The sequence below is a fragment of the Citrus sinensis genome, chromosome 3 (assembly GCF_022201045.2).
Source record: "Citrus sinensis cultivar Valencia sweet orange chromosome 3, DVS_A1.0, whole genome shotgun sequence".
Taxonomy (NCBI): domain Eukaryota; kingdom Viridiplantae; phylum Streptophyta; class Magnoliopsida; order Sapindales; family Rutaceae; genus Citrus; species Citrus sinensis.
The window spans coordinates 27903116-27924949 of NC_068558.1; the positions used below are offsets into that span (position 1 = coordinate 27903116).

At 31.4% G+C, this 21834-nt stretch overlaps 3 protein-coding genes across 27 annotated transcripts in view; all 3 read left to right on the forward strand.

Annotated features, from left to right (window-relative positions):
- The window catches only part of LOC112498222 (disease resistance-like protein DSC1), a 74434-nt gene extending 52600 nt beyond the window's left edge, over positions 1–21834 (forward strand). For 4 of the 25 annotated variants that reach the window (XR_008052942.1, XR_008052939.1, XR_008052941.1 and 1 more), the window contains 6 exons: positions 16294–16441; positions 17097–17658; positions 17785–18344; positions 20162–20233; positions 20384–20652; positions 20738–21035. Coding sequence is in view for 2 of the 25 variants with exons in the window: in XM_052436611.1 (XP_052292571.1) it covers positions 16437–16441; positions 17097–17658; positions 17785–18309 (1092 nt within the window). In the remaining 23 variants the exon portion in view is untranslated. Of the gene's footprint in view, positions 1–14099; positions 14298–15194; positions 15348–15809; positions 16442–16612; positions 16985–17096; positions 17659–17784; positions 18345–20161; positions 20234–20383; positions 20653–20737; positions 21036–21179 lie in introns of those variants that run through there. The other 21 variants (XR_008052937.1, XR_008052933.1, XR_008052936.1 and 18 more) reach the window with 20 other exon arrangements.
- Positions 10798–11313, forward strand: LOC127900687 (disease resistance protein RPV1-like). Its single transcript, XM_052435881.1, has one exon. The coding sequence runs from the start codon at positions 10798–10800 to the stop codon at positions 11311–11313; it is 516 nt and encodes a 171-aa protein (XP_052291841.1).
- LOC127901197 (disease resistance protein RPV1-like) lies at positions 11455–13892 on the forward strand. The gene is made up of 3 exons (XM_052437882.1): positions 11455–12705; positions 13019–13318; positions 13419–13892. The coding sequence occupies exons 1-3, from the start codon at positions 11785–11787 to the stop codon at positions 13890–13892; spliced, it is 1695 nt and encodes a 564-aa protein (XP_052293842.1). The 5' UTR covers positions 11455–11784.

The following is a 21834-nucleotide window of genomic DNA, read 5'->3' on the forward strand; positions in this document are numbered from 1 at the left end:
TCGGATCATGATCGGATCGGATCGGGTGGATCATGATCGGATCGGGTTGACCCGATCGGGTTGACACAATAAAAAAAAATTAAACCTCAAATACACACCCCACACACACACCGGAACACATATACACCACACACACTAGAACACACACGCTGGAACACATACACACCACACACACTGGAACACATACACACCACCCACGCACTGGAACACACACATTGGAACACACACACTGGAACACATACACACCACCCACGCCCTGGAACACACACACACCACGCCCCCCACGCACTGGAACACACACACACCAACACGAAGTGAACACCACACACACTGACACACCCACAGCCCCCTGCCGACCAGCAACATAATCGCCCACACCCACCCACAAGCCACAGCCTCCCTCTCTTGCATCCCACTATCGACGGAAACAAGCGACAGTTATACAGCCCACTCCAACCGAGGCTACTCCGTGAGAATGGTGACCCGATCTACTGATCTACTGCTACCAAGTACCGGATCTGCTGCGTCACCTCCACGCCTCCAATCCTCCGCCATCACCCGATCCGATTCAAGCTCCATTTGGCTGTTGAGTTTTGAAAGCTTTGGGTTGTTGCTGTAAATGTGTAGATCGTGTGTGTGTAAATGGGTAGATTGTGTGTGTATTTTTTATATCCGACCCGATCCAATCCGAATTATATTCGGATCGGGTCGGATCGGGTTATAGATTCGGGTTGAATTCGGATGAGTTCTCATCTAACCCGACCAACGCGAAACCCGATCGGGTTGATCTGAACCCGAACCGAACCCGATTTTGCCCACCCCTAATTTTTTGGTAAAAATTGCATAAACAGTGATAAAAATTTTGAATTAGGATATAGAGATACAATCACAGGAGAAGTTCTTTTATAATAATTGTAAAGATAAACAACAGGATGGTAATACAATAGAAATAAACAGAGCAAGTAGTGAACTAATAAATACAGATGTATGATTATTATTTAAAAAAGAAATAGTTTATACTAAAGCAATGATAGACACATGTGAAAATAAATGTATTATAAATGACAGTTTAATACCTAAAGATAATAGGAATAAGCTTAGAAATCTAGTAAATATTAGACGATTTAATAGTGAATTAATTCAAAAAACAGAATGTATAAATAATAAACCCATAAGAATAAAAGAAGAAACACATATTTTACCATAAACATTCATTTGTAATAAAAATGTCGGATATAAATTTATTTTAAAATTAAACTTTATATTAGGAAATAATGGTAGTATATTAATAACTCCAAATGGAGTGAATTTCTTTTAAAAAATCAACATTTATTCAACCTAACGATGAGACACACATTTTTCCATACGAATAGAAAACTTTAATGATCGAAAAAGATGTAGACATAAAATTTTTTGATTCTTTATTAGAAGAAGAAAAAGCAGAAAAATCAAAAGAACTAGACAACAAAAGTAAGTTAGAAGTAGAAAGTGATATGCATGAAGTACAAATTTTAGATGACAAAGAAATAGACAAGTACTTAGAAGATTTAATGAATGTAGAAAAACAAGTAGAGTGTTTAGAATATGAAAAAGGGCCTGAAGAAATTAGAAAAAAATAGAAATAATAGGTAACGGTCCGATTAGAAAAGATAATAAGAGAGTATACAAATTTGAAATCATTAATCCAAATATAACAATAGAAACACAAGATTTAGCTTATAGTTTAGAAGATATAAAAGAATTTAAAATGCAGTTAAATGAATTATTAGAATTAAAAGTTATTAGAGATGTACGCATTTATTGTAAATAATCATAGTAAGCAAAAAAGAGGTAAGAGTAGGATGGTAATTAATTATAAAAGATCAACCGACAATACTCTAGATAAGAGTTATAAAATACCTAATAAAGATGAATTACTAAAATGTATACAAAATGCTAAATATTTTTCTAAATTTGATTGTAAAAATGGATTTTGGCAAATACGACTCTGAATAGTTTATATTGATGATATTCTTGATTTTAGTCAAAATAAGTTTATGCATATTACTCATTTACATAAGATTTTAGATTGTTTTAAGAATAATAATATATTAATTTCTAAAAAGAAAATTCAAATATTAAAACAAAAAATAGATTTTTTAGGACTAACAATAGACAGAGAAACTATAGAATTACAATCATATATAGTTAACAAAATATTAGAATTTCGATACAAAATAAAAGATATCAAAGAACTACAAAAATTCTTAGGATTATTAAATTACATTAGAAAATTCATACCAATCTTAGTACATTAATAAGACCTTTATATAATAAATTAAGTGAAAATGAACAAAAATATTTTAACAGTGAAGACATAAAATTAGTTCAAAAATTTAAAGGAATAGTAAGATATCTTAAACCATTAGCATTACCTATAGATAGTTACTATAAAATTATACAACAAATGCAAGTAGTTTACGATGGGCACGAATATTAATACAAAAACCTAATATAGACAGTTCAAAAGATAAAGAAGAAATAGTAATGTATACTAGCAGTAAATTTACAGAATGAAAGATAGAAAATCAAGTATAGAATTAGAAATTTTAGGAATAAAAAAATCTTTAAATTCATTTCATTTGCATATGAAAAATGACACATTTACAATAAGAACAGACTTTAATAATATTATAGAATTTTATAAAAAAACACAAAAGAAAAAATTTGAGAAGAAAAATTATTTTATTAGCAAACGATGGATATACTTTTTAGAAGTAATAACAGACAAAGGATATAAAGCAAAGTTTGAGCATATAGGAGATGAAATTTCAGTCCCTCTTGGGAGCAATTCTATAGTACCTCTATTGTACTATATCTATTTAATGCATGTATGACATGTGTGCATGAATTAAGTATAACTATCGATTACCTGATGATTTTTCAGAATAAATGCACGCATATCATACACGTATTGAGTAAAATTCAATAGAGGTGATATAAAATCTCTCATTTTTTTAGATGTGATTGATGCATGAAACCTTTCACTTATTATTTTCTCGAAAGGCTATGCCTTTTTTTTATGGTGAAGTTGTTAAGATTCTCATTTGGATGCAATTTGGTAATTTAAACTTCTGAAATTTTTTAAAACATTAAAAGTAAATTTAAGACAAAGAAAATTCCAAACAAGACTTCTGAAACCCCTATAAGAGCAACATTGCGACTTTGTATGGCTCCCAAAAGCCAGGTGCTATGACTATAATGAGCTTATAGTGATAGACAAAGCGTGGGAGCGAGATAAGCCCAACAAATTAATGGAGAGTACAGCATCATGAAGATTTTAAAATTGAATAATGTGTTTCATTCAAAATCTAAAAATTGAATAATGTGTTATTGGATCACTGGATGTAAATTAGGATTTAACTTGTTCCATTTATATGAATAGATTGACTAGGAACTCTTCAACACAATCTCCAAGCAACGGCTAAATTCTTGGCTATGAAATTTCATAATACCAGTTTAATTTCTTTTAGAGTGCTTGGGGTGATCAGTTTGCTTTTTCGGGGTGACAAAAGGAATTAGAGTTTCCACACAATAATTTGCATTGACATTGAGATGATCCGCCTTGAACTCTAAAGGTGAGTCTAGCTTCTTTGTTCTAAATTAATTAAATAAAATTATTAATAAGGATCTTGCCAAAAATTTAATGCAGTCTCTCTTATACTTTTTACATTTTTAACCTATAAATCTGTAAAATAAGTACTCTAAAATAATTTAATATTCAACCAATTGCATTGATCATTCTCCCCAAGCACATAACATCATTCATTATTGTAAATAATATACTTAAATGATAACATCCAAATATTACCACATATTTTCAATGGTTTCCAAAAATATGTTGCAACTAATAGATTAAATATTTACAATAATCATATCAAACTATACAATCCAAAATGAAGTGATCATAATGCTCAAATAATATGATCTACAATTCTTAGCAATATCACGTGGCTAAAATTCAAAATAATCATAGTCACTGGATCAACTAATGTATTTGGAATCTTCTCGAGAGAGAAAAATACAGTAAAATAGAGTTTATTCTTATTCATAACTAGCCCAAATTAGAATTAAATTTTTTTTATGATTATAAGAAGATTATTCATCTATATAGTATCATTACTGAGAGATTTTACTGTATTAGGATTTAGGCAAACTCCAATCTTCCATATTCGAATTTGAATAATGCCATATGACAACACATAAAATTATACATAGTCACAAAAGATAAGAAGCATTTCAATATAAAATAAGCTTATTATTTTATCTTATTAATTTTATCTTTATATGTTAGTGTCCCCGTTTCATTTATCAGTTATAATTTTGCGTGCAAATAACATTTTTCTTTCAAATTTTATTTCTAAATTATTTTCGCTGCATATCGTCTATGTCTCTTCATGCCAGTGTACGATACTCGATGACATTGACTCATTGACCACATTTGGTGTAGTGCCAACTCTTTCTTAAGCTTAAAATAATGAAATGATTGCATCTACTTTACAAAACATTTTTTTTTCTTTTGTGAAGTAATGTTTTCTGAAGAATGTACTTACTAGTGCTTTCTTTTAAAATTTAGTTGTTTGAATGAAAATGAAAAGGTATTTATGTGTTACATAGATTTAAAAGAAAAAAATTGAAAAACTAATTCTATATATACGATTTTGATCTTACAAATTTTAAATATTAGATAATTACGTTAGTACCTATAGGCATTAACATAACTTTTGATACTCATAGTATATGTACTTTGAATTTTCTCCAAAAAATTGGATAACCTGGATGATAATTTCTCGCAACGAATTAAACTTGCAAAAAAAAAAAAAAATGACCCTGATCTCATATTTGATAAGTGTATTGAGAGTTTAACTCAACGACCATTGAAGGAAGCTTGGCATGAAATTATTGGATGGACTTGAAAAGGGGAAAAGAAGTTCAAAAAAGTAGGCAAAGCAATCATTTTACACTTTCATTTATCTTTATTCTTCTTTTAGAGTACTTTATGGCTGCTTCTTCTCCTGCTCCTCCTTCTTCTCATTATAAAGTAGATGCCAGAAGTCTCTTTTTTTAGATGTCATCAACTATTTTGTAAAGTTCCATGGAAGGAATAAAGTAGCTGAAGCATCAATATATGCCCTGCAGTGACATTCAATTCACATAAAATCATAAATTTTCTGACCAAAATCTCTCTAATCAATTGAACCGTTTCTCTATGGCTTCTTCTTCTTCTTCTTCTCATTAAATGTACATGCCACAAGTATCTTTTTTAAGATGTCATCAACTATTTCGTAAAGTTCCATGAAGGAATAAGTAGCTAAAGCATCGATATATGCCCTGCAGTGACATCCAATTTATATAACATCACAAATTTTCTGGTCAAAATCTCTCTAACCAATTGAACTGCTTCTGTAATGGCTTCTTCTTCCACTTCTTCTTCTCATCCATCTAGCAGTTTGAGTTCGATGAATATTTGAAACAATAAGTATGATGCTTTTCTTAGTTTCAGAGTAGTGGACACCCGTGACAGCTTTACTAGCCATCTTCATTCTGCTTTGTGTCCAAAAAAGTATTGAAACTTTCATTGATGACAAACTTATCAGAGGAGATGAAATTTCAGAGTCCCTTCTTGATACAATTGAAGCATGAAGCATTTCAATTATCATTTTCTCCGAAGCTATGCTTCTTCAGGATGGTGTCTCGATGAACTTTTAAAGACCCTCGAATGCAGGCACAATTATGGACAGATTGTGATCTCTTTCTTCTATCGCGTAGATTCATCACGTCTGAGAAAGCAAATTGGGATTCTTTTGGAGATTCATTTTTGAAGCTTGAAGAAGGATTTCCAGGGAAGATGCAAGATGGAGGAGTGCTTTGACGGACGCAGCCAGTCTCTCTAGCTTTGATTCTCTTGTCATTAGGTAAAAGTCAGCTCATTAATTATTGGATAAATAATTGTTTCGTCCCTATATTTAATTTAAATGATTCTCTATTCTTTAAAAATATCTCAAAATACTTTTCAAAAAAAAAAAAAAATCTCAAAATACTATTATATTTAGCTATATTATATTCTTACCTTTGCTTTTGCCTTCCTTTTACAATAATAGCTTTGCAATAATATTCTTGATATTAATTAATTTATCTATAAAAATTTAACTAGAAAATTAACCAATGATTATTTATTATTCTAGCAAATTAACTAAAAAATATCAGTATGAAAGAACTAATATTTAATATCCTTACAACATTTTTATTATTTTATAAAAAAATTAATTTGCCAAATTAATCTTAAAGGTAAAATAATAACATAAGATTTATAAAATTTTTATATTACTTTTAAGGTTAATTTGATAAATTAATATTTTTTTCATTAATATCCTAGAGAAGATAAGAATATTGTTGTAAAAATATTATCATAAAAGGAAAGAAAAATAGAGAGTAGGTAAGGATAGCAATGGATACCACCCACTGTGGGTTTATCACTACCTAACCTGCATCCACAAAAAATTTAGATTACTAAATCCACCCATAATCGGCCGTGGGTTTTTATATTTTTTTAAAAAAGCTTGCCTATTGCGGGTTTTAAGGGTGGCAAAAATACCCATATGGTTCGAACCCGAACGATGTGGGCCCACTAATACTAGGCTTGGGTATGAAGCCAAATCAGTCCTAGGCATCACTTGATAAACTCAGGACCTGGCTCAAAACCCGAATTTTATTAAAACAATATTATAAAATATATATGATTTTAAATATTTATATTTATTTGACTCATCTATTACATATATATAAAGTTTTAAACATTTAAAATTTATATTTTCATGTCCAATTTCATTGAAATAAATTTAAAAATAAAAAAAATATGCACATATAATATTAAAAAAGTACAAAATTTGGGTACAAAAATCCAGATTAAAAAACCCGGCCCGGTGCCAGGCTTTTAAGCCCGGCCTGGGTGTTTAAAAAGTACAATTGGGCTGGGTCCGAGCATTGCGATACCCAAACCTAGGTTTTGACAACCTGGCTGGTTTTAACAATTAATAAACCCACCTCTAGCACCTAGTGAATTTTTTACGGGTTTTTTTATTTAAAATCACAAATATAAAAAAAAACTTTTAATAATAAATAATAAATTAAATTAAGTGATTCAAATATAAATTTATAACAAGAGCCTAAAAAATCTGTATACAAAACTGAATTCTAATTTTTACCAATGAAAATAAGAAATTAAAATTTCAACATCAAATAAATATACAAAATATATTAAATCTGACATAAAATATTTTTGATGCAGTTAGAATATTTCTGTTGTAGCCAAACCATCATTACTAATATCAACGTCTTGCTCTATCTTTTAATCAATATATAAGAATTATCAAAAATATTAATAAGTAAATTTTGTATAACTATCGTTAGCAATTAATTAAACAAATAAAAACTCAACTTTTGGTTGTCAATCATTAGGTTCAGGTCATTAGAGCAAAACAAACAAAATCAGTCAAATTAAAATAAAATATCAGTAATATTAAACTTAAAAACTATAAATTTTCTACTTATTACATATATATATATATATGGAATTAGGAAATTAATTACACATATTTATGATTAAATTTTTAATTTATTTTTATGATTAAAATTAAAAATATAAACAATTAAAATAAAAATGTAGGTTGGTGAATACTTGTGCGGGTATCCAAAGGATTTTCTTTCAATACCAAACCCACCTGCAACCCGTGGGTTTAAGTTTGAAATACCAAACGTGCCCGCAACCTGCAAAATTACTCGTAGTGGGTGGGTCTTTGCAGGCGAGTTTGGGCGGATTTACTGGTTGGCAGATAATTTTGCCATCCTATTAGGTAGGAGTGCAACATATTTAACAGTAAGAATATCTTGAGGCATTTGTTAAAATATAAGAATTAAATGGACACTTAAGTCAAAATATGGGGACTAAATAAAAACTTACCATTATTTTATTATTAGGGTAATCAGCAATATCAAATATTCTAAAGTTAAATTTTAAATCATTTGATGAAGATTTATTCGGTTACGTCATATATTATATTACTCATTTTTTCTAATTGTATTTTTTAACTCAAGTTTGATTGTTATGTGGCCAATTTAAAAACAATAGCATCAAATTAAAAATTTGAACTGCACTCTTTTTTTTTTTTTTTGGTCTCAATTTTGAACTTAACGCTATTTTTTGCATTTGCTAGGAATGAATCTAAACTTATAAAGAAAGTTATTGATGACATTTTGGAGAAACTGCCTAAAGTGGTTCCAAGTAATAACAAAACCCAGCTAGTTGGAGTAGAATCAAGAATTGAAGAAATTGAATCTCTATTAGGTGCTGCACCTCTATTAGGGATTTGGGGTATTGGTTGTATAGGCAAGACAACAATTACTATTATGATCTATAAATTTAAATAGGAATAAATATAATTCCTATAAATTTTAATAGGAATTAATATGATATTCTTGTCTTACTTGTCTCATAAGAAATATTTAGAGCATTTAATAAACTTTATGTTTGAACTAATTTTTTCTCACTATGACAACGCTCAAGCTAGGTTATCGTCAACATCTATAGATTAACTCACATTCATGGCTCCTCCTAAGCCAAAGAAATTACACAATTACTTTCCGAAAATGAGAAAATACAATTAACTTTATGCAATATTACTCTAAATGGATATTAACCCTATAAATTATAATTTCTTAATCCATAATTGAAAGTAACAAAATTACTATAATATTCTCAAAGCCATAAATTACACCTTATTGTCACGGACTGCAATCGTGACACCCAAGATATGCGCTTGTACGCTAGTATCGATGATAGCTGTGCTGATTGTTGGAGACGTGCTTCAGGGGCGTGCGTGTGGGGAATACAATGGTCCTAGATTCCTTGGAGTTTAGGCAGGCTGACCCGGTTGAGTTTGGGGAGCTTGTCGCTAGTCGAGGACTTAACATTGAAGAGGGGTCCAGGCGAAGCCCTACACACACTGGTTGGGAACTGAAGCCGTTCTCCTGATAAGCCCAAGGTAGGGCGAAACCAGTCGATATTGTGCCACTTCCACTAGGCTTACTCTCGTAGTATGGGATGCGCGAGTGCCGCACAGGCTCGAAACCTCTCGTCCCGTGACATTATGCTCAAAATTTTATAATTCACCTCCATAATTAAATTTTTCATATCTTATAATACTGATAAATCAAGTGATAGATAATTATTAAGTCCCACCATTTTTAATTTAAATAGTAAAATTCTATTAGTAAAACTTCAGTTAGAATACCAATTAAGAATTCCAATAATATAAGATTAGAATCACTCCTTTGCTTTCATGTCATGCGGATTTAATTACGTTGAGTTAGATCATCTTCTTCTTCTTCTTCTTTTTTTTAAAGGTAAGGGGGGTGGGTAAGTCCAAATACAGTTTTTAGCCCCCTTACCACTCCCAAGAATCGAACTCGGGTTTTAGTAGAAGCTACAGCTGCACTGCAGCCAATCCGACTATGCCTTTGGGGGCTGAGTCAGATCACTTACTTATGGAGTACTATTTCTTTGGTGATCACGTGGAAGTCCAGTTCTATTTAAAGAGATTTTTTTATGATTATTCAGAGTGTTGCCTGGTGAAAAATTGTGGGATATACTTTAAGCCCCATATTTTATGGAATTATGCAACAGAAAATCCAAGCGGAAGTTTCAGCTATAATGAAGAAATTGCAGCTGATACATTTGGGTAAATAAATATCTCTTCCTATTTACATATTTGTGTCTGTGTGCAAACTTTTTTTTTTTGGCTTGCTTTCTTTTTTTGTAGGTGTATTTTCAAAGACATCCAAAACTTTTATCTTAAATTTTATTTCAAATGATGTAGTATGTGATATGTTATTTATTGAGTTGTTGATAATTTTTCACAATGTTCAAGTCAATTAATTGTATTTTCTCATCATCCAATTGATGAATATCATATCATTTAAGATAAAATTTTAGGATGTGTATCATTACTTTTCTTTAATTCTCATAATAAATCATGAGGACAATTTATGAAAGAACAAGCAAATATTAATACACACTTCTTATATATACAAAACAATCAATCATATAATAACCTCCACCTATCTATGGCTAAAAGAAATTGTTGTCCCCAAACCTAAATATATAAGCCAACAATTCCTTGGTTGGATGGTTGGCATCTCTTGGGAAAGTTTGAATCTCTCCAGTGGCTTGAGAGTATTTTCTTTGAGTTCTTATTGTTGGTTTTAGTGGGCGTCAATTTTTTGTTGGGCTTTGAATGAATATTTAGAGCTATTGGCAACCTTAAAAAATTCTTTTAAAGCCCCTACATCGTAAATTTACATTTTAAACTTGAGTTTTTATTTTTTGTTAAATAAAACACAATTTGTTGTGATGGTGATAATATTTTTTTTATTTTTATTCTTAAATTAGTTGTTAAATAACACAATTTTTTTATTTTTAAATAACATAATATTTTTATTTTTATTTTTTGTTAAATAAAACACAATTTGTTGTTCCATTAATGAAAATTAAAAGGTATATACACACGAACAACTTTTGACAAAAATTAAAGTATCTTTTCTTAGCTGTCATCAACTATTTTGTAAAGTTCCATGGAAGGAATGAAGTAGTCAAGTAGCTAGAGCATCAGTATAAGCCCTGCACCTGCAGTGACATTCAATTCATATAACATCTCAAATTTTCTGATGAAAATCTCTCTAATCAATTGAACTGTTTCTCTAATGGCTTCTTCTTCTTCTTCTTCTTCTCCTTCCCATCCATACAGCAGTTTGAGTTTGATGAATCCTCAAAACAATAAGTATGATGTTTTTCTTAGTTTTAGTAGAGCGGAAACCCGTGACAGCTTTACTAGCCATCTTCGTTCTGCTTTGTGCCAAAAAAGTATTGAAACTTTCATTGACGACCAACTTATCAGAGGAGATGATATTTCAGAGTCTCTTCCTGATACAATTGCAGCATCAAGCATTTCAATTATCATTTTCTCAGAAAGATATGCTTCTTCAGGACGTTGTCTCAATGAACTTCTAAAGTTCCTCGAATGCAAGCACAATTATGGACAGATTGTGATCCCTGTCTTCTACCGCGTTGATCCATTACATGTGAGAAAGCAAATTGGGATTTTTGGGGATTCGTTTTTGGAGCTTGAAGAAAGATTTCCAGAGAAGATGGAAAGATGGAGGAGTGCTTTGACGGAAGCAGCCAATCTCCCTGGCTTTGATTCTCATGTATTCAGATAACAGTCAATTTATCGCCAATTATATAATTTTTTTATTATTAGATATGAAACATTCTAATATTAAATATTAAATCAATTGATGAAGATTACTAGGTTACATCTTATTTTACACTTTTTTTCTTTTTTTCTTTTTTTCTTTTTTTCAACTCAAGTTCTAGTCTTATGTAACTACTTTAATAGCAAACAATTAAGCATCAAATCAAAAACTGGAACTAATTAAAGACACTCTGTTTTTGTTTTTTTTTTTAGCTTAATACTATGTTTTGTATTTGCTAGGAATGAATCTGAACTTATAAAGAAAGTTGTTAATGACATTTTGGAGAAATTGCCTAAAGAACTTTCATGTAATAACAACATCCATCTGCCTGAAGTACTTTCATGTAATAACAAAAACCATCTGGTTGGAGTAGAATCAAAAGTTGGTGAAATTGAATCTCTATTAGCTGCTGCACCTCTAGTAGGGATTTGGGGCATGGGTGGTATAGGCAAGACAACAATTGCTAGGGCGGTTTTCAACAAAATCTCTAGAAATTTTGAAGGTTCTTGCTTCCTTCAGAATGTTAGAAAAGAATCACAAAACCCAGGAGGATTAGCTAGGTTGCAACAAAAACTTCTTTCAGAAGTATTGATGGATGAAAATGTGATTCCTGATATTGAGTTCAACTTCACAAGGCTCAGCCGCAGGAAGGCTCTGATTGTTCTTGATGATGTGACTTGTTTCAGACAAATAAAATTCTTAATCAGAAGTCTTGATTGGTTTATGCCTGAGAGTCGAATCATAATTACCACAAGAGATCAAAAGGTTCTTAAAAATGGGGGAGTGAAAGAGAAAGACATTTATGAGATGAAGGCATTAGAATGCGGCCATGCCCTTGAGCTTTTTAGTCGACATGCCTTCAAAGAAAACCTTCCTAGTGAAGTAGGTTATCAGGAGCTGTCAGAAAAGATAATTAACTATGCTCAAGGTGTTCCTTTAGCACTTGAAATTTTAGGTTGCTTTTTATATGGAAAAGGAAAGGAAGTTTGGGAAAATGCAATAAACGAATTGAAAAGAATTCTTAATATGGAAATCCAAAAGGTGCTAAAAATTAGTTTCGACGGTTTGGACGATGAACAGAAAAATATTTTTCTGGACATTGCCTGTTTCTTTAAAGGTGAAGATAAAGAATTTGTGATAAAGTTCCTTGATGCTTGCGGTTTCGCTGCACAAATAGGAATAAGTGATCTTGTTGATAAGTCTCTTATTATCATACATGGCAATAGCATAACAATGCATGATTTGCTGCAAGAAATGGGTAGAGAAATTGTCCGGCAAGAATCTGTAAATAATCCAGGAGAACGCAGTCGATTGTGGCATCATGAGGATATTATCGAAGTTTTGACATCTAATACAGTAAGTATTTTATTTGAGACATATATATATATATATATTATTATATTATTTTGGAATGCTATTGGATGTGTAATCTTTGATGATAATTATACATAAATAGATGGGTTATAAGCCCAATAGAAGAGTGACGCTAATAAAAGGAAAAAATGAAAAAATTGCAATGTCAATTTGTATGTACACGTTTGCAGTCACACATTTTATTATTATTATTATTATTATTCCCTGTATGTAGGGTTACATTTACTGCCTAATGATAACAATCAACTTAAATTTATAGATTTGATTTTAATTTGTGTCTTTTATTGATTATTAGGGGACTGAAAAAATTGAGGGCATATCCCTGGATATGTCTAAGGTGAGACAGATTCGTCTAAATTCTAACACATTCACGAAGATGCGTAAATTAAGATTTTTGAAATTCTATAATTCAATCTCTAAGGGAGGGAACAAATGTAAGGTGTCTGATTTTCAAGGTTCTATATTTGCTGAAGTGAGGTATTTGCACTGGCATGGTTATCCATTAACATCAATGCCGTCAAATATTAATCCAGACAAGCTTCTTTTTCTTGAAATCCCTCATAGCAATATGGAACAACTTTGGGACTGTGTCCAGGTATATCTTATATTTTATTCAAGCTTCTTTTTCTTGAAATCCCTCATAACATTTGATTGTTGAATGATTTGTCATCGTTGCTTCTTTTCTGTCCGAACAGCATCATGGTAAGTTCAACCGGATGGTCATTGCTGCCTGGAATTCTTTTACCAAAACCCCAAACCCCTCGTTGATTCCGGGTCTAAATAAGCTAGTTAGCCTCAATCTAATTGGTTGCTCAAAATTGAAGAGGCTTCCTGTAGAGATCTCATCAGCTGTTAATGTGGAAGAGATACGTTTAAATGGAACAGCAATTGAAAAACTGCCCTCGTCCATTGGGAGTCTCTCTGGGCTTTTGGACTTGGACCTTCAAAATTGTAAAAGTCTTAAGAGTCTCCCTAGCAGCCTATGTAAGTTGAAATCTCTTCGGAGTCTGTATCTCAATGGGTGCTCAAATCTTCAAAGATTGCCTCAGGAACTTGGAAATTTAGAAGCTTTGGAGTTTTTGTCTGCTATAGCAACAGCTATAAGAGAAGTACCCAGGGACGTAGCCAGCATAGGACCAGGTGGGGCACATGCCCCAGCTGGCTTTTAAAATATTTTTTTGATGATTATCTTTAAAAAAAAAATTTATTCATTATTTATAAAAATGCCCCAAGTCAATTGTGAAAATTTGAAAGTTCCACATGTAATTTTAAAAAATTTCATATTGCCCCTAACTTAAATGTATAAATCTAAATAATTTGATCAGTTATTATAATTTCATAAAAGTCAACAAAGACAAAAAGGAGAACGCCTTTTATCAAATAAAATCTATTAAAAAATCAATTAAAGTAAGTGAAATCACAACTTTACTCTTTCTTCCGTCTCTTTCTTTCGTCTCTTCCATGGATTAAAGTGTGGTGGGTGGAGCTAGGCAATTTGCGGTGCTCATCAATTGTCACTAGTGCGTGAATTTCTTCTCACTTTCTTCATTTGCGTCGCTTGATGTTTTAAAATTGTAAGTTTCTTAATACTAAGTTTTTATTATTTCATTGTTTTTTACATTTTAAAATTGCTAATTTTATTTTATATTCATGTTTGATTTTTGTGTTGTCATATATGAATATTTTTGCCATTATTAAAAGATTTAAGAAAAAATTAATTTATTAAGATTAATACACTATATAATGAAATTTTAATGAAGACCCATAATCTTTTGTCTAGTTCTGTAACTGTAATTTTCATGTATATTTTTTTATGAAGAAATTTTTCTTTGAATGATAAATATCATACTTATTTGATGAATATATTTCTTTGAACAGCCATGGATAAATATTTAAGAAAGAATTCAACAACCTCATTAGGAAAAATGAGTGGCAATTCAAAAGAAAAAGTTAGTCTTAATTTGCATGATCTTCCAAGAGATCCTGGTTTACGAACAGTAATTTCGAAGTTAGATCCTAATATTCAAGATGAAGTTCGGAGAGCTTATTTGCAAATGGGTCCTTTTCAACCTCAAAGCCATGATTTTCCTACTAGGTTGTTAGGAGAAAAATCACGACGATTTGTCCGGAGTTGGTTTGATAATTATCTTGATTGGTTAGAATATAGTATAGTAAAGGATGCAGCTTTTTGTCTTTATTGTTATGTTTTCAGAGAAGAAAATGGTAGTCAAGGGGTTGGTCCATGCTTTACTGGTGAAGGGTTTAGAAATTGGAAGAAAAAAGAAATGTCGAGACAACATGTTGGTGGCGTAAATAGTGCTCATAATATAGCTAGGCGTCGTTGTGAATCATTGATGAATCAAAAGGCACATGTTGCTACATTTTTCTTTAACCATTCTAAAAAAATTAAAAGGCAGTACCGACTTTGTTTAACTGCTGTAATTGACTGCATTCGGTTTCTTTTGAGACAGGGCCTTGCATTTTGTGGTAATAATGAATCTCAAAGCTCAGATAATAGAGGAAACTTTCTTCTTGCTAATCACAATGAGGAAATTAAAGGTGTTATTTTCAACAATGTTCCAGCAAATCTCCAAATGACATCCCCTGATATTCAGAAACAAATTGTAAGTGTTTGTTCAGCTGAAACTTCTAGAGCTATCATTATAGAAATTGGTGACTCTTTATTTTCTGTTATGATTGATGAATCTCGTGACATATCCACAAAAGAGCAAATGGCAGTTGTGTTGTGTTATGTGGATAAAAGAGGACATGTGGTTGAGCGTTTTATTGGTATTGAACATGTTATTGATACTAAAGCTGTCTCTCTCAAAGCATCACTCGACATAGTATTTGCTAGACATGGATTAAGCATGTCTAGGTTGCGTGGGCAAGGATATGATGGTGCTAGTAACATGCAAGGGGGACTTAATGGTTTGAAAACACTCATTCTAAAAGAGAATGAATCAGCTTATTACATTCATTGTTTTCCCATCAATTACAGTTGGCCCTTGTTTTTGTGGCAAAAAAGCACCAAGAAGTTAATGATCTGTTCAGTTTAGTTGCTAAAGTTAGTAACATTGTTGCAGCCTCGTCTAAACGATATGATATCCTTAAAGAGAAGCATGCTGTTGCAGTTATTGAAGCACTTAAAATGGGTGAGCTTAAAAGCGGACAAGGCATGAATCAAGAGATTACTTTAAAGCGTTATGGCGACACACGGTGGAGCTCACATTACGGTACATTAATAAGCATTATTACCATGTTCTCATCCATAATTGATGTGCTTGAGATTATTGCAAATGATGCATCAAATTCTGAGCAAAGATTTGAAGCAAATTCAACATTGAAGTTCATGCAAACATTTGATTTTGTGTTTACTTTATACTTGATGAAAAATATTCTTGGTTTTGCAAATGAATTGTCACAAGCATTACAAAGGAAAGATCAAGATATTGTGAATTCCATGAAATTAGTTAGCATTTGCAAACTAGGTCTACAGAGGATGAGGAAACATGGATGGAATTCTTTGCTTATTCAAGTTTCTTCATTTTGTGAGAAACATTTTATTAGTGTTCCTGTCATGGAAACTATGTTTCTAACACCTGGAAGATCAAGGCGTAGAGCACAAGAGATCACAAATATGCATCATTATCGCATTGACCTATTTTGTGCTATTTTGGATATGCAACTTCAAGAGTTAAACAGTCGTTTTAATGAGGTAAACACTGAATTACTTCTTTGCTTGGCTTGTTTATGTCCAAAAGATTCATTTGCAGCTTTCAATAAAGAAAAGTTATTGCGTCTTGCTCAACTTTATCCAAAAGATTTTTCTCAAGTTGATCTCATGGCACTAGATACTCAACTTGATATTTACATAATGGATATGCAGTCTAGTGTTGAGTTTTCAGAATTAAATGGGATTGGTGATCTTGCACAGAAAATGGTTGAGACTAACAAGCACAAGGTGTTTTCATTGGTCTATTTATTAGTCACATTAGCATTACTTCTACCAGTTGCCACTGCCACTGTTGAAAGAGTTTTTTCAGCAATGAATTATGTGAAGAATCGACTACGAAGTCGAATGGGAGATGAATGGTTGAATGATAATCTAGTTGTGTACATTGAAAAAGATGTATTTGATTGTATTGATAATGAAATTATTTTACAGCATTTTCAACACATGAAATCCCATCGAGGAATTCTTGATTAGAACAATTGTAATAAGTTAATTTATTGTTAATTTATATTACACTTGTGACTCTATTTACTGTTATCTAAATTTTCAAAATTTATTCTCAATTTATATTATATTGCGATTTTTTGTGTTGTGATATAAATTCTTAAAATTATACTATATTTTTAATGTGCCCCAGATCAATTAAATTTCTGGCTACGTCCCTGGAAGTACCCTCATCCATTGTACGTTTGAACAACGTTCGTGATATAAATTTCAGTAGGAGCAAGGGTCATAAGCAGATGGGTTTATCATTGCCGATCACAATATTTTTTGATGGCTTGTACAATCTAACGTATCTAGATCAATCTGATTGCTGCATCACAAAGTTACCTGAAAGTATTGGTCAGCTATCCTCTCTAGAATATTTGTATCTATCGAAGAACAATTTTGAGAGGATACCAAAGAGCATCATACAACTTTCTAAGTTGTCATGTCTCTACTTAAGTTATTGTGGGAAGCTTCAATCCTTACCAAAGCTTCCATGCAGTCTACATAAGTTGCATGCACATCATTGCACGGCACTGGAATCATTATCAGGTTTATTCCCAAAAAGTTATGAATCTTGTCCGCCGCGTTTTGAGCTGAACGGTAATTATAACTTGGATCGGAATGTTGTTGGAGGAATTCTTGAAGATGCTCTGCAAAACATTCAGCATGTGGCAACTGCACGTTGGGAACACATGCATGCACGGGAAAAGGTGTGTCTTTAACTCTCTCATCTCAGTTTAATCATACAATGTTATATATTTTTTCTTTTTTTTTTCTCTTTTAAATTTTTAGTTAGCAAATTTTTTTCTTTTCAAATAATGATTTGTGTGGTACAGATATCTTATCCGGAATTTGAAGGTTTTGCCATTTTACCTGGGAATGAAATTTCAAAGTCGTTTTGCTTTCAAAGTATGGGATCTTTGATAAAATTGAAGACGCCACCAGCAGGTTGGTTCAATAATAAAAATGTAATGGGTTTTGCTTTTGGCGCTATTGTATCATTTCGAGACCATTATGATGATGTGTTTGAATTGTTTTGTGACATCAAAGTCAAACCCAAAGATTGTGATCCACATGTGATACAGATATATCTGGAGCTGTATTGTTATGTGGAGTCAGATCACTTAATTTTGGGGTACTATTTGTTTGGTAATGACAATTTGAATGGTTTTCGGGATTGCGTTATTGAGGCAGTCCAATTCTATTTTAAGAAAGATCATGATGACTCTGAACGTTTGGAATGTTGCGGGCCAAAAAGATGTGGGATCCATTTATTGTATGCCCCAGATTCATCGGAAGACCCAAGCGGAAGTTTCAATAATGAAAGAAGAAGAGGAACTACAACCCCAGCAGATGACTGAAATAATCTTGAACCATCATCCATCACATGCAGCTGGTACGTTTCTGTAAATTAATTAATCTTCCTATATATAGCTTGTTTTGCTGGCTTGGTTTCTTTTCTTTGTATGTGTTTTCGATTCTTTTCTGCAGTTTCTAAAGACAATTAATTACTAACCTAAATAATAAGGCCGAGTAATGAAAGAGCAAGCAAAAAACACACACTTCATATTCTCCAAAATAATGAATCAGTGGTGGCAGGCCCAAAAAAAAAAAATGATTTATCATGGCTAAACTATGCAACAACTAGATGTAAAAACTGAAATTTTATGGGTTTATTAGCTTATGGAGGTTGTTTTAATAGATTCAATTGGAGCTAAGTTAAATAATAGTAAAACCACTTATATGGTTTGTTGTGGACTTTTATTTTTTCAATTAAAATGTAGATTTTTATAATTTTTAAAGTTTAAATTTTATGGATTATGAATTTATGGGACTATTTTTAGAGATTCAATGGAGCTATATTTATAAATTTCACAGAGGCTAATTAAAAGCTTAAGTAATTTTTTCTTTAATTTTTAGAACTTATTTTTAACAGCAGGGCTTGGGCCCGCACATATTGAGCTGAGCCACCAGTGCATATAGTAACATCCACCTTTATCTGCATGCCTAAAAAAATGGTTGCCCCCTAGCCTGATTATACATACTACGGGGATGAGAAAAATCCCTATGAGGACGAGGACGTTCGGGGATTTTTCTTATTCGGGGAGGGTACGAAGATGATTTTATACCTAATTTCTTATTAGAAGAAGGGACGGGGATAATTTTACATCAAAGTTCTCAAAACTTTTTCAATTTAAGCCATTAACTTGAAAATAACTAATTTCATAAAATTATTTTTCCATTAAGTATAAAACCTTTATATTATGAAAATAATGATTTATTTAAAATGTACGAAAAATAATTTGAGCTTTTAAAAGTTTAATCATTCTTAATTTTGTTTTTATCATCAAAATCAACATTATGAATACATAAATGTTAACAGTATTAAATAATTTTTTTAATAATTTAATTTATATATTAAGATTATTTTAGGTATTAAAATAGGTTCATGGAGTAAAATTTTAAATTTTAAATGCTCTTTTCTCATATTTATCTCTACATTTCTACATGTAAAAAAACAAGACCTTGGTTTCTATTCTTCTATTTTACTATATATATTTCTTTGTACTTTTTTTAGTATCTGTATTTACCTTCTTGTTAAGAAATAACAACTAATATTGTCAATTTATTTTATTTTTAAAAAAAACCACCAGATGGTGGGGGGTTAGTTCTATTGTCGATTTAAGTTATCATATGGTCTTTATTTAGATAAAATTAATTAGGTAAAAATTTATCATTGATCTTTATTGCTGAGATCAAATATATTCTCTTATATTTCAAGTTTAAATATGACTAAGTTCACTATAATTGAATTTAAAGGATTCTTTACATTTTAATCATCGTCACCGAAACCAAATTTCCAATTCCCTCACTAACTAATATGGTACAAATTAATAATTAACAACAAAAATGAAAGTAATGGGTGGACTGTAACACCTTAACTTATATAGATATAAGTTAATTGGTGTGGGGCTTGAACTAATAATAACGCAAATAAACAATCAGCTCTATATGGAAAGCAATTTTTTTTTTTTTAAAAAAAAGGAACCAGTTACCATTTATTTGCAAGACTCACGAGGAAGAGAGGAAGTAAATGCGAAAATATTCAAGTCTTGGGAATTTTAACAAAAATTGAGTTTGGGGAACTATTCCAGAGTATTTCCATCCCTAAATTCATCTGGAAACATTCATTAGAGAGGAATTTAACTGTAGGAAGCGTAGAGAGAGGAATCAAGTGAGTGGAAAGTGATTCAAGCTTTCAAGTTGGGTTTCTCACCATTTGGAGTAAGATTTCTATCATTTTATCTTTATTTGAATTGGATTTCTTGGGAATGAAGCTGATTTAAAGATTATTATACTTTATTTATAATCAGGGTTTCTGACAAATTGGCAAAGTTGGTCTCATGCTAATTTTTGTAATTGGTGCTATTTTAGGTGCACAAGGGCACCAACAAGGCATTGTAGAGCCGGAGACACGAAGCCCTTGCAATTTTTCCGATTCAGTATATAATTATGTTTAGGTACTTTATGGTTAGTAATGAGATTGTTGATAATGTGGATGATTTATTAGTATTATAAGATATGGAAACTTAATTATTGAGGTGGAGGATGGAATTTTGAGCATAAGTTGTAATTTATGGCTTTGAGGATGTTATATTAATTTTCAACTTACAAGTATGGTTTCAGGAGTTGTATGTTATGAGGTAAATATTCATTGCGAGCTATATCTCATAAAGTTAGTTGTATTTCACACATTTGGAAATTAATTATGTCATTTCCATGATTTAGGAGGAGCCGTGAACGTGAGTCAAGCCACTGACGTCGACAATAGTCGAGCTTGACCATCATCGTTGTGAGTGGAATATACTAAACTTGTCTTTTATATTTTTATTATGATATTAATTTGAGTAAAATAAAGTATTTTTAAATGTCCTATTTAAGTTTTTCTAGAAATAGAAATTTTATTTACATGTTGATATGTTTGTTAAAGGTGTATGTTGATTGGTTTTCCATTTTTTCTTACCTATTTTGATTATAAATTAATGTGCGAGAGTATTTTAATGAAAAGGAATATAGATTTAAAGTATGTTGAAAATGTTTATATACCTGTACAAAAAAGTTTATTTTTCAAAAATATTAGACAGTGCCTTTCTCTCTAGATACAAAGATAAGTGTAGAGATTCAATTACATACATACAATTGAGATAGAGGCCCTTCATCTGAGCACTAGGATTTGGGCCATGTGGGTGGATGCTTCTGCTCTCTTGGGACTAATTTACGCTTGCAGTATGACGAGATGAGACATATAAGATGGCACATCATTGGTCTACCCGTTATAGCTTCGGGCATGATAGTACACTTTCAGTATATTATTGCACTGCCCGTAGAAGGTTCAGGTATGACAAGGTTATTCCTCTAGGTATTAGTTTCATGAAAATTTTAGAATCAGGTATCTAATTATATTATCTTTTGATATGATTTTCAAAATTATTAATTGTAGTATCATGTATTCCTTTTTAATGCTAATTGCTTGATTTAAAGATTAAATAGTTTACTTATGTTCTTACATATAGCTCGATGAAATTGTATATTACAATAATATAATTATTCTAAAATAAGTTTACTTTCAAAACTTATTATCCACTCAATGAACCACTTTATTATACTTTTCGCCCTCACAAGAGGTTGTAGGTACACCAGTCGACCGAGCGACTGTAGTTATTTTGAGTTTTGGCCATATGATAGTGTTAGGAGACATAGGTGATATTATTAAGGCATTTTGATCACCTCATTTTGGATTGTATAATTATATTATAATTTGATGATTACTGATGTTTAATGTATGTTGGCATTAGCTATGATATATTCTTTCGATACTTTGGAGA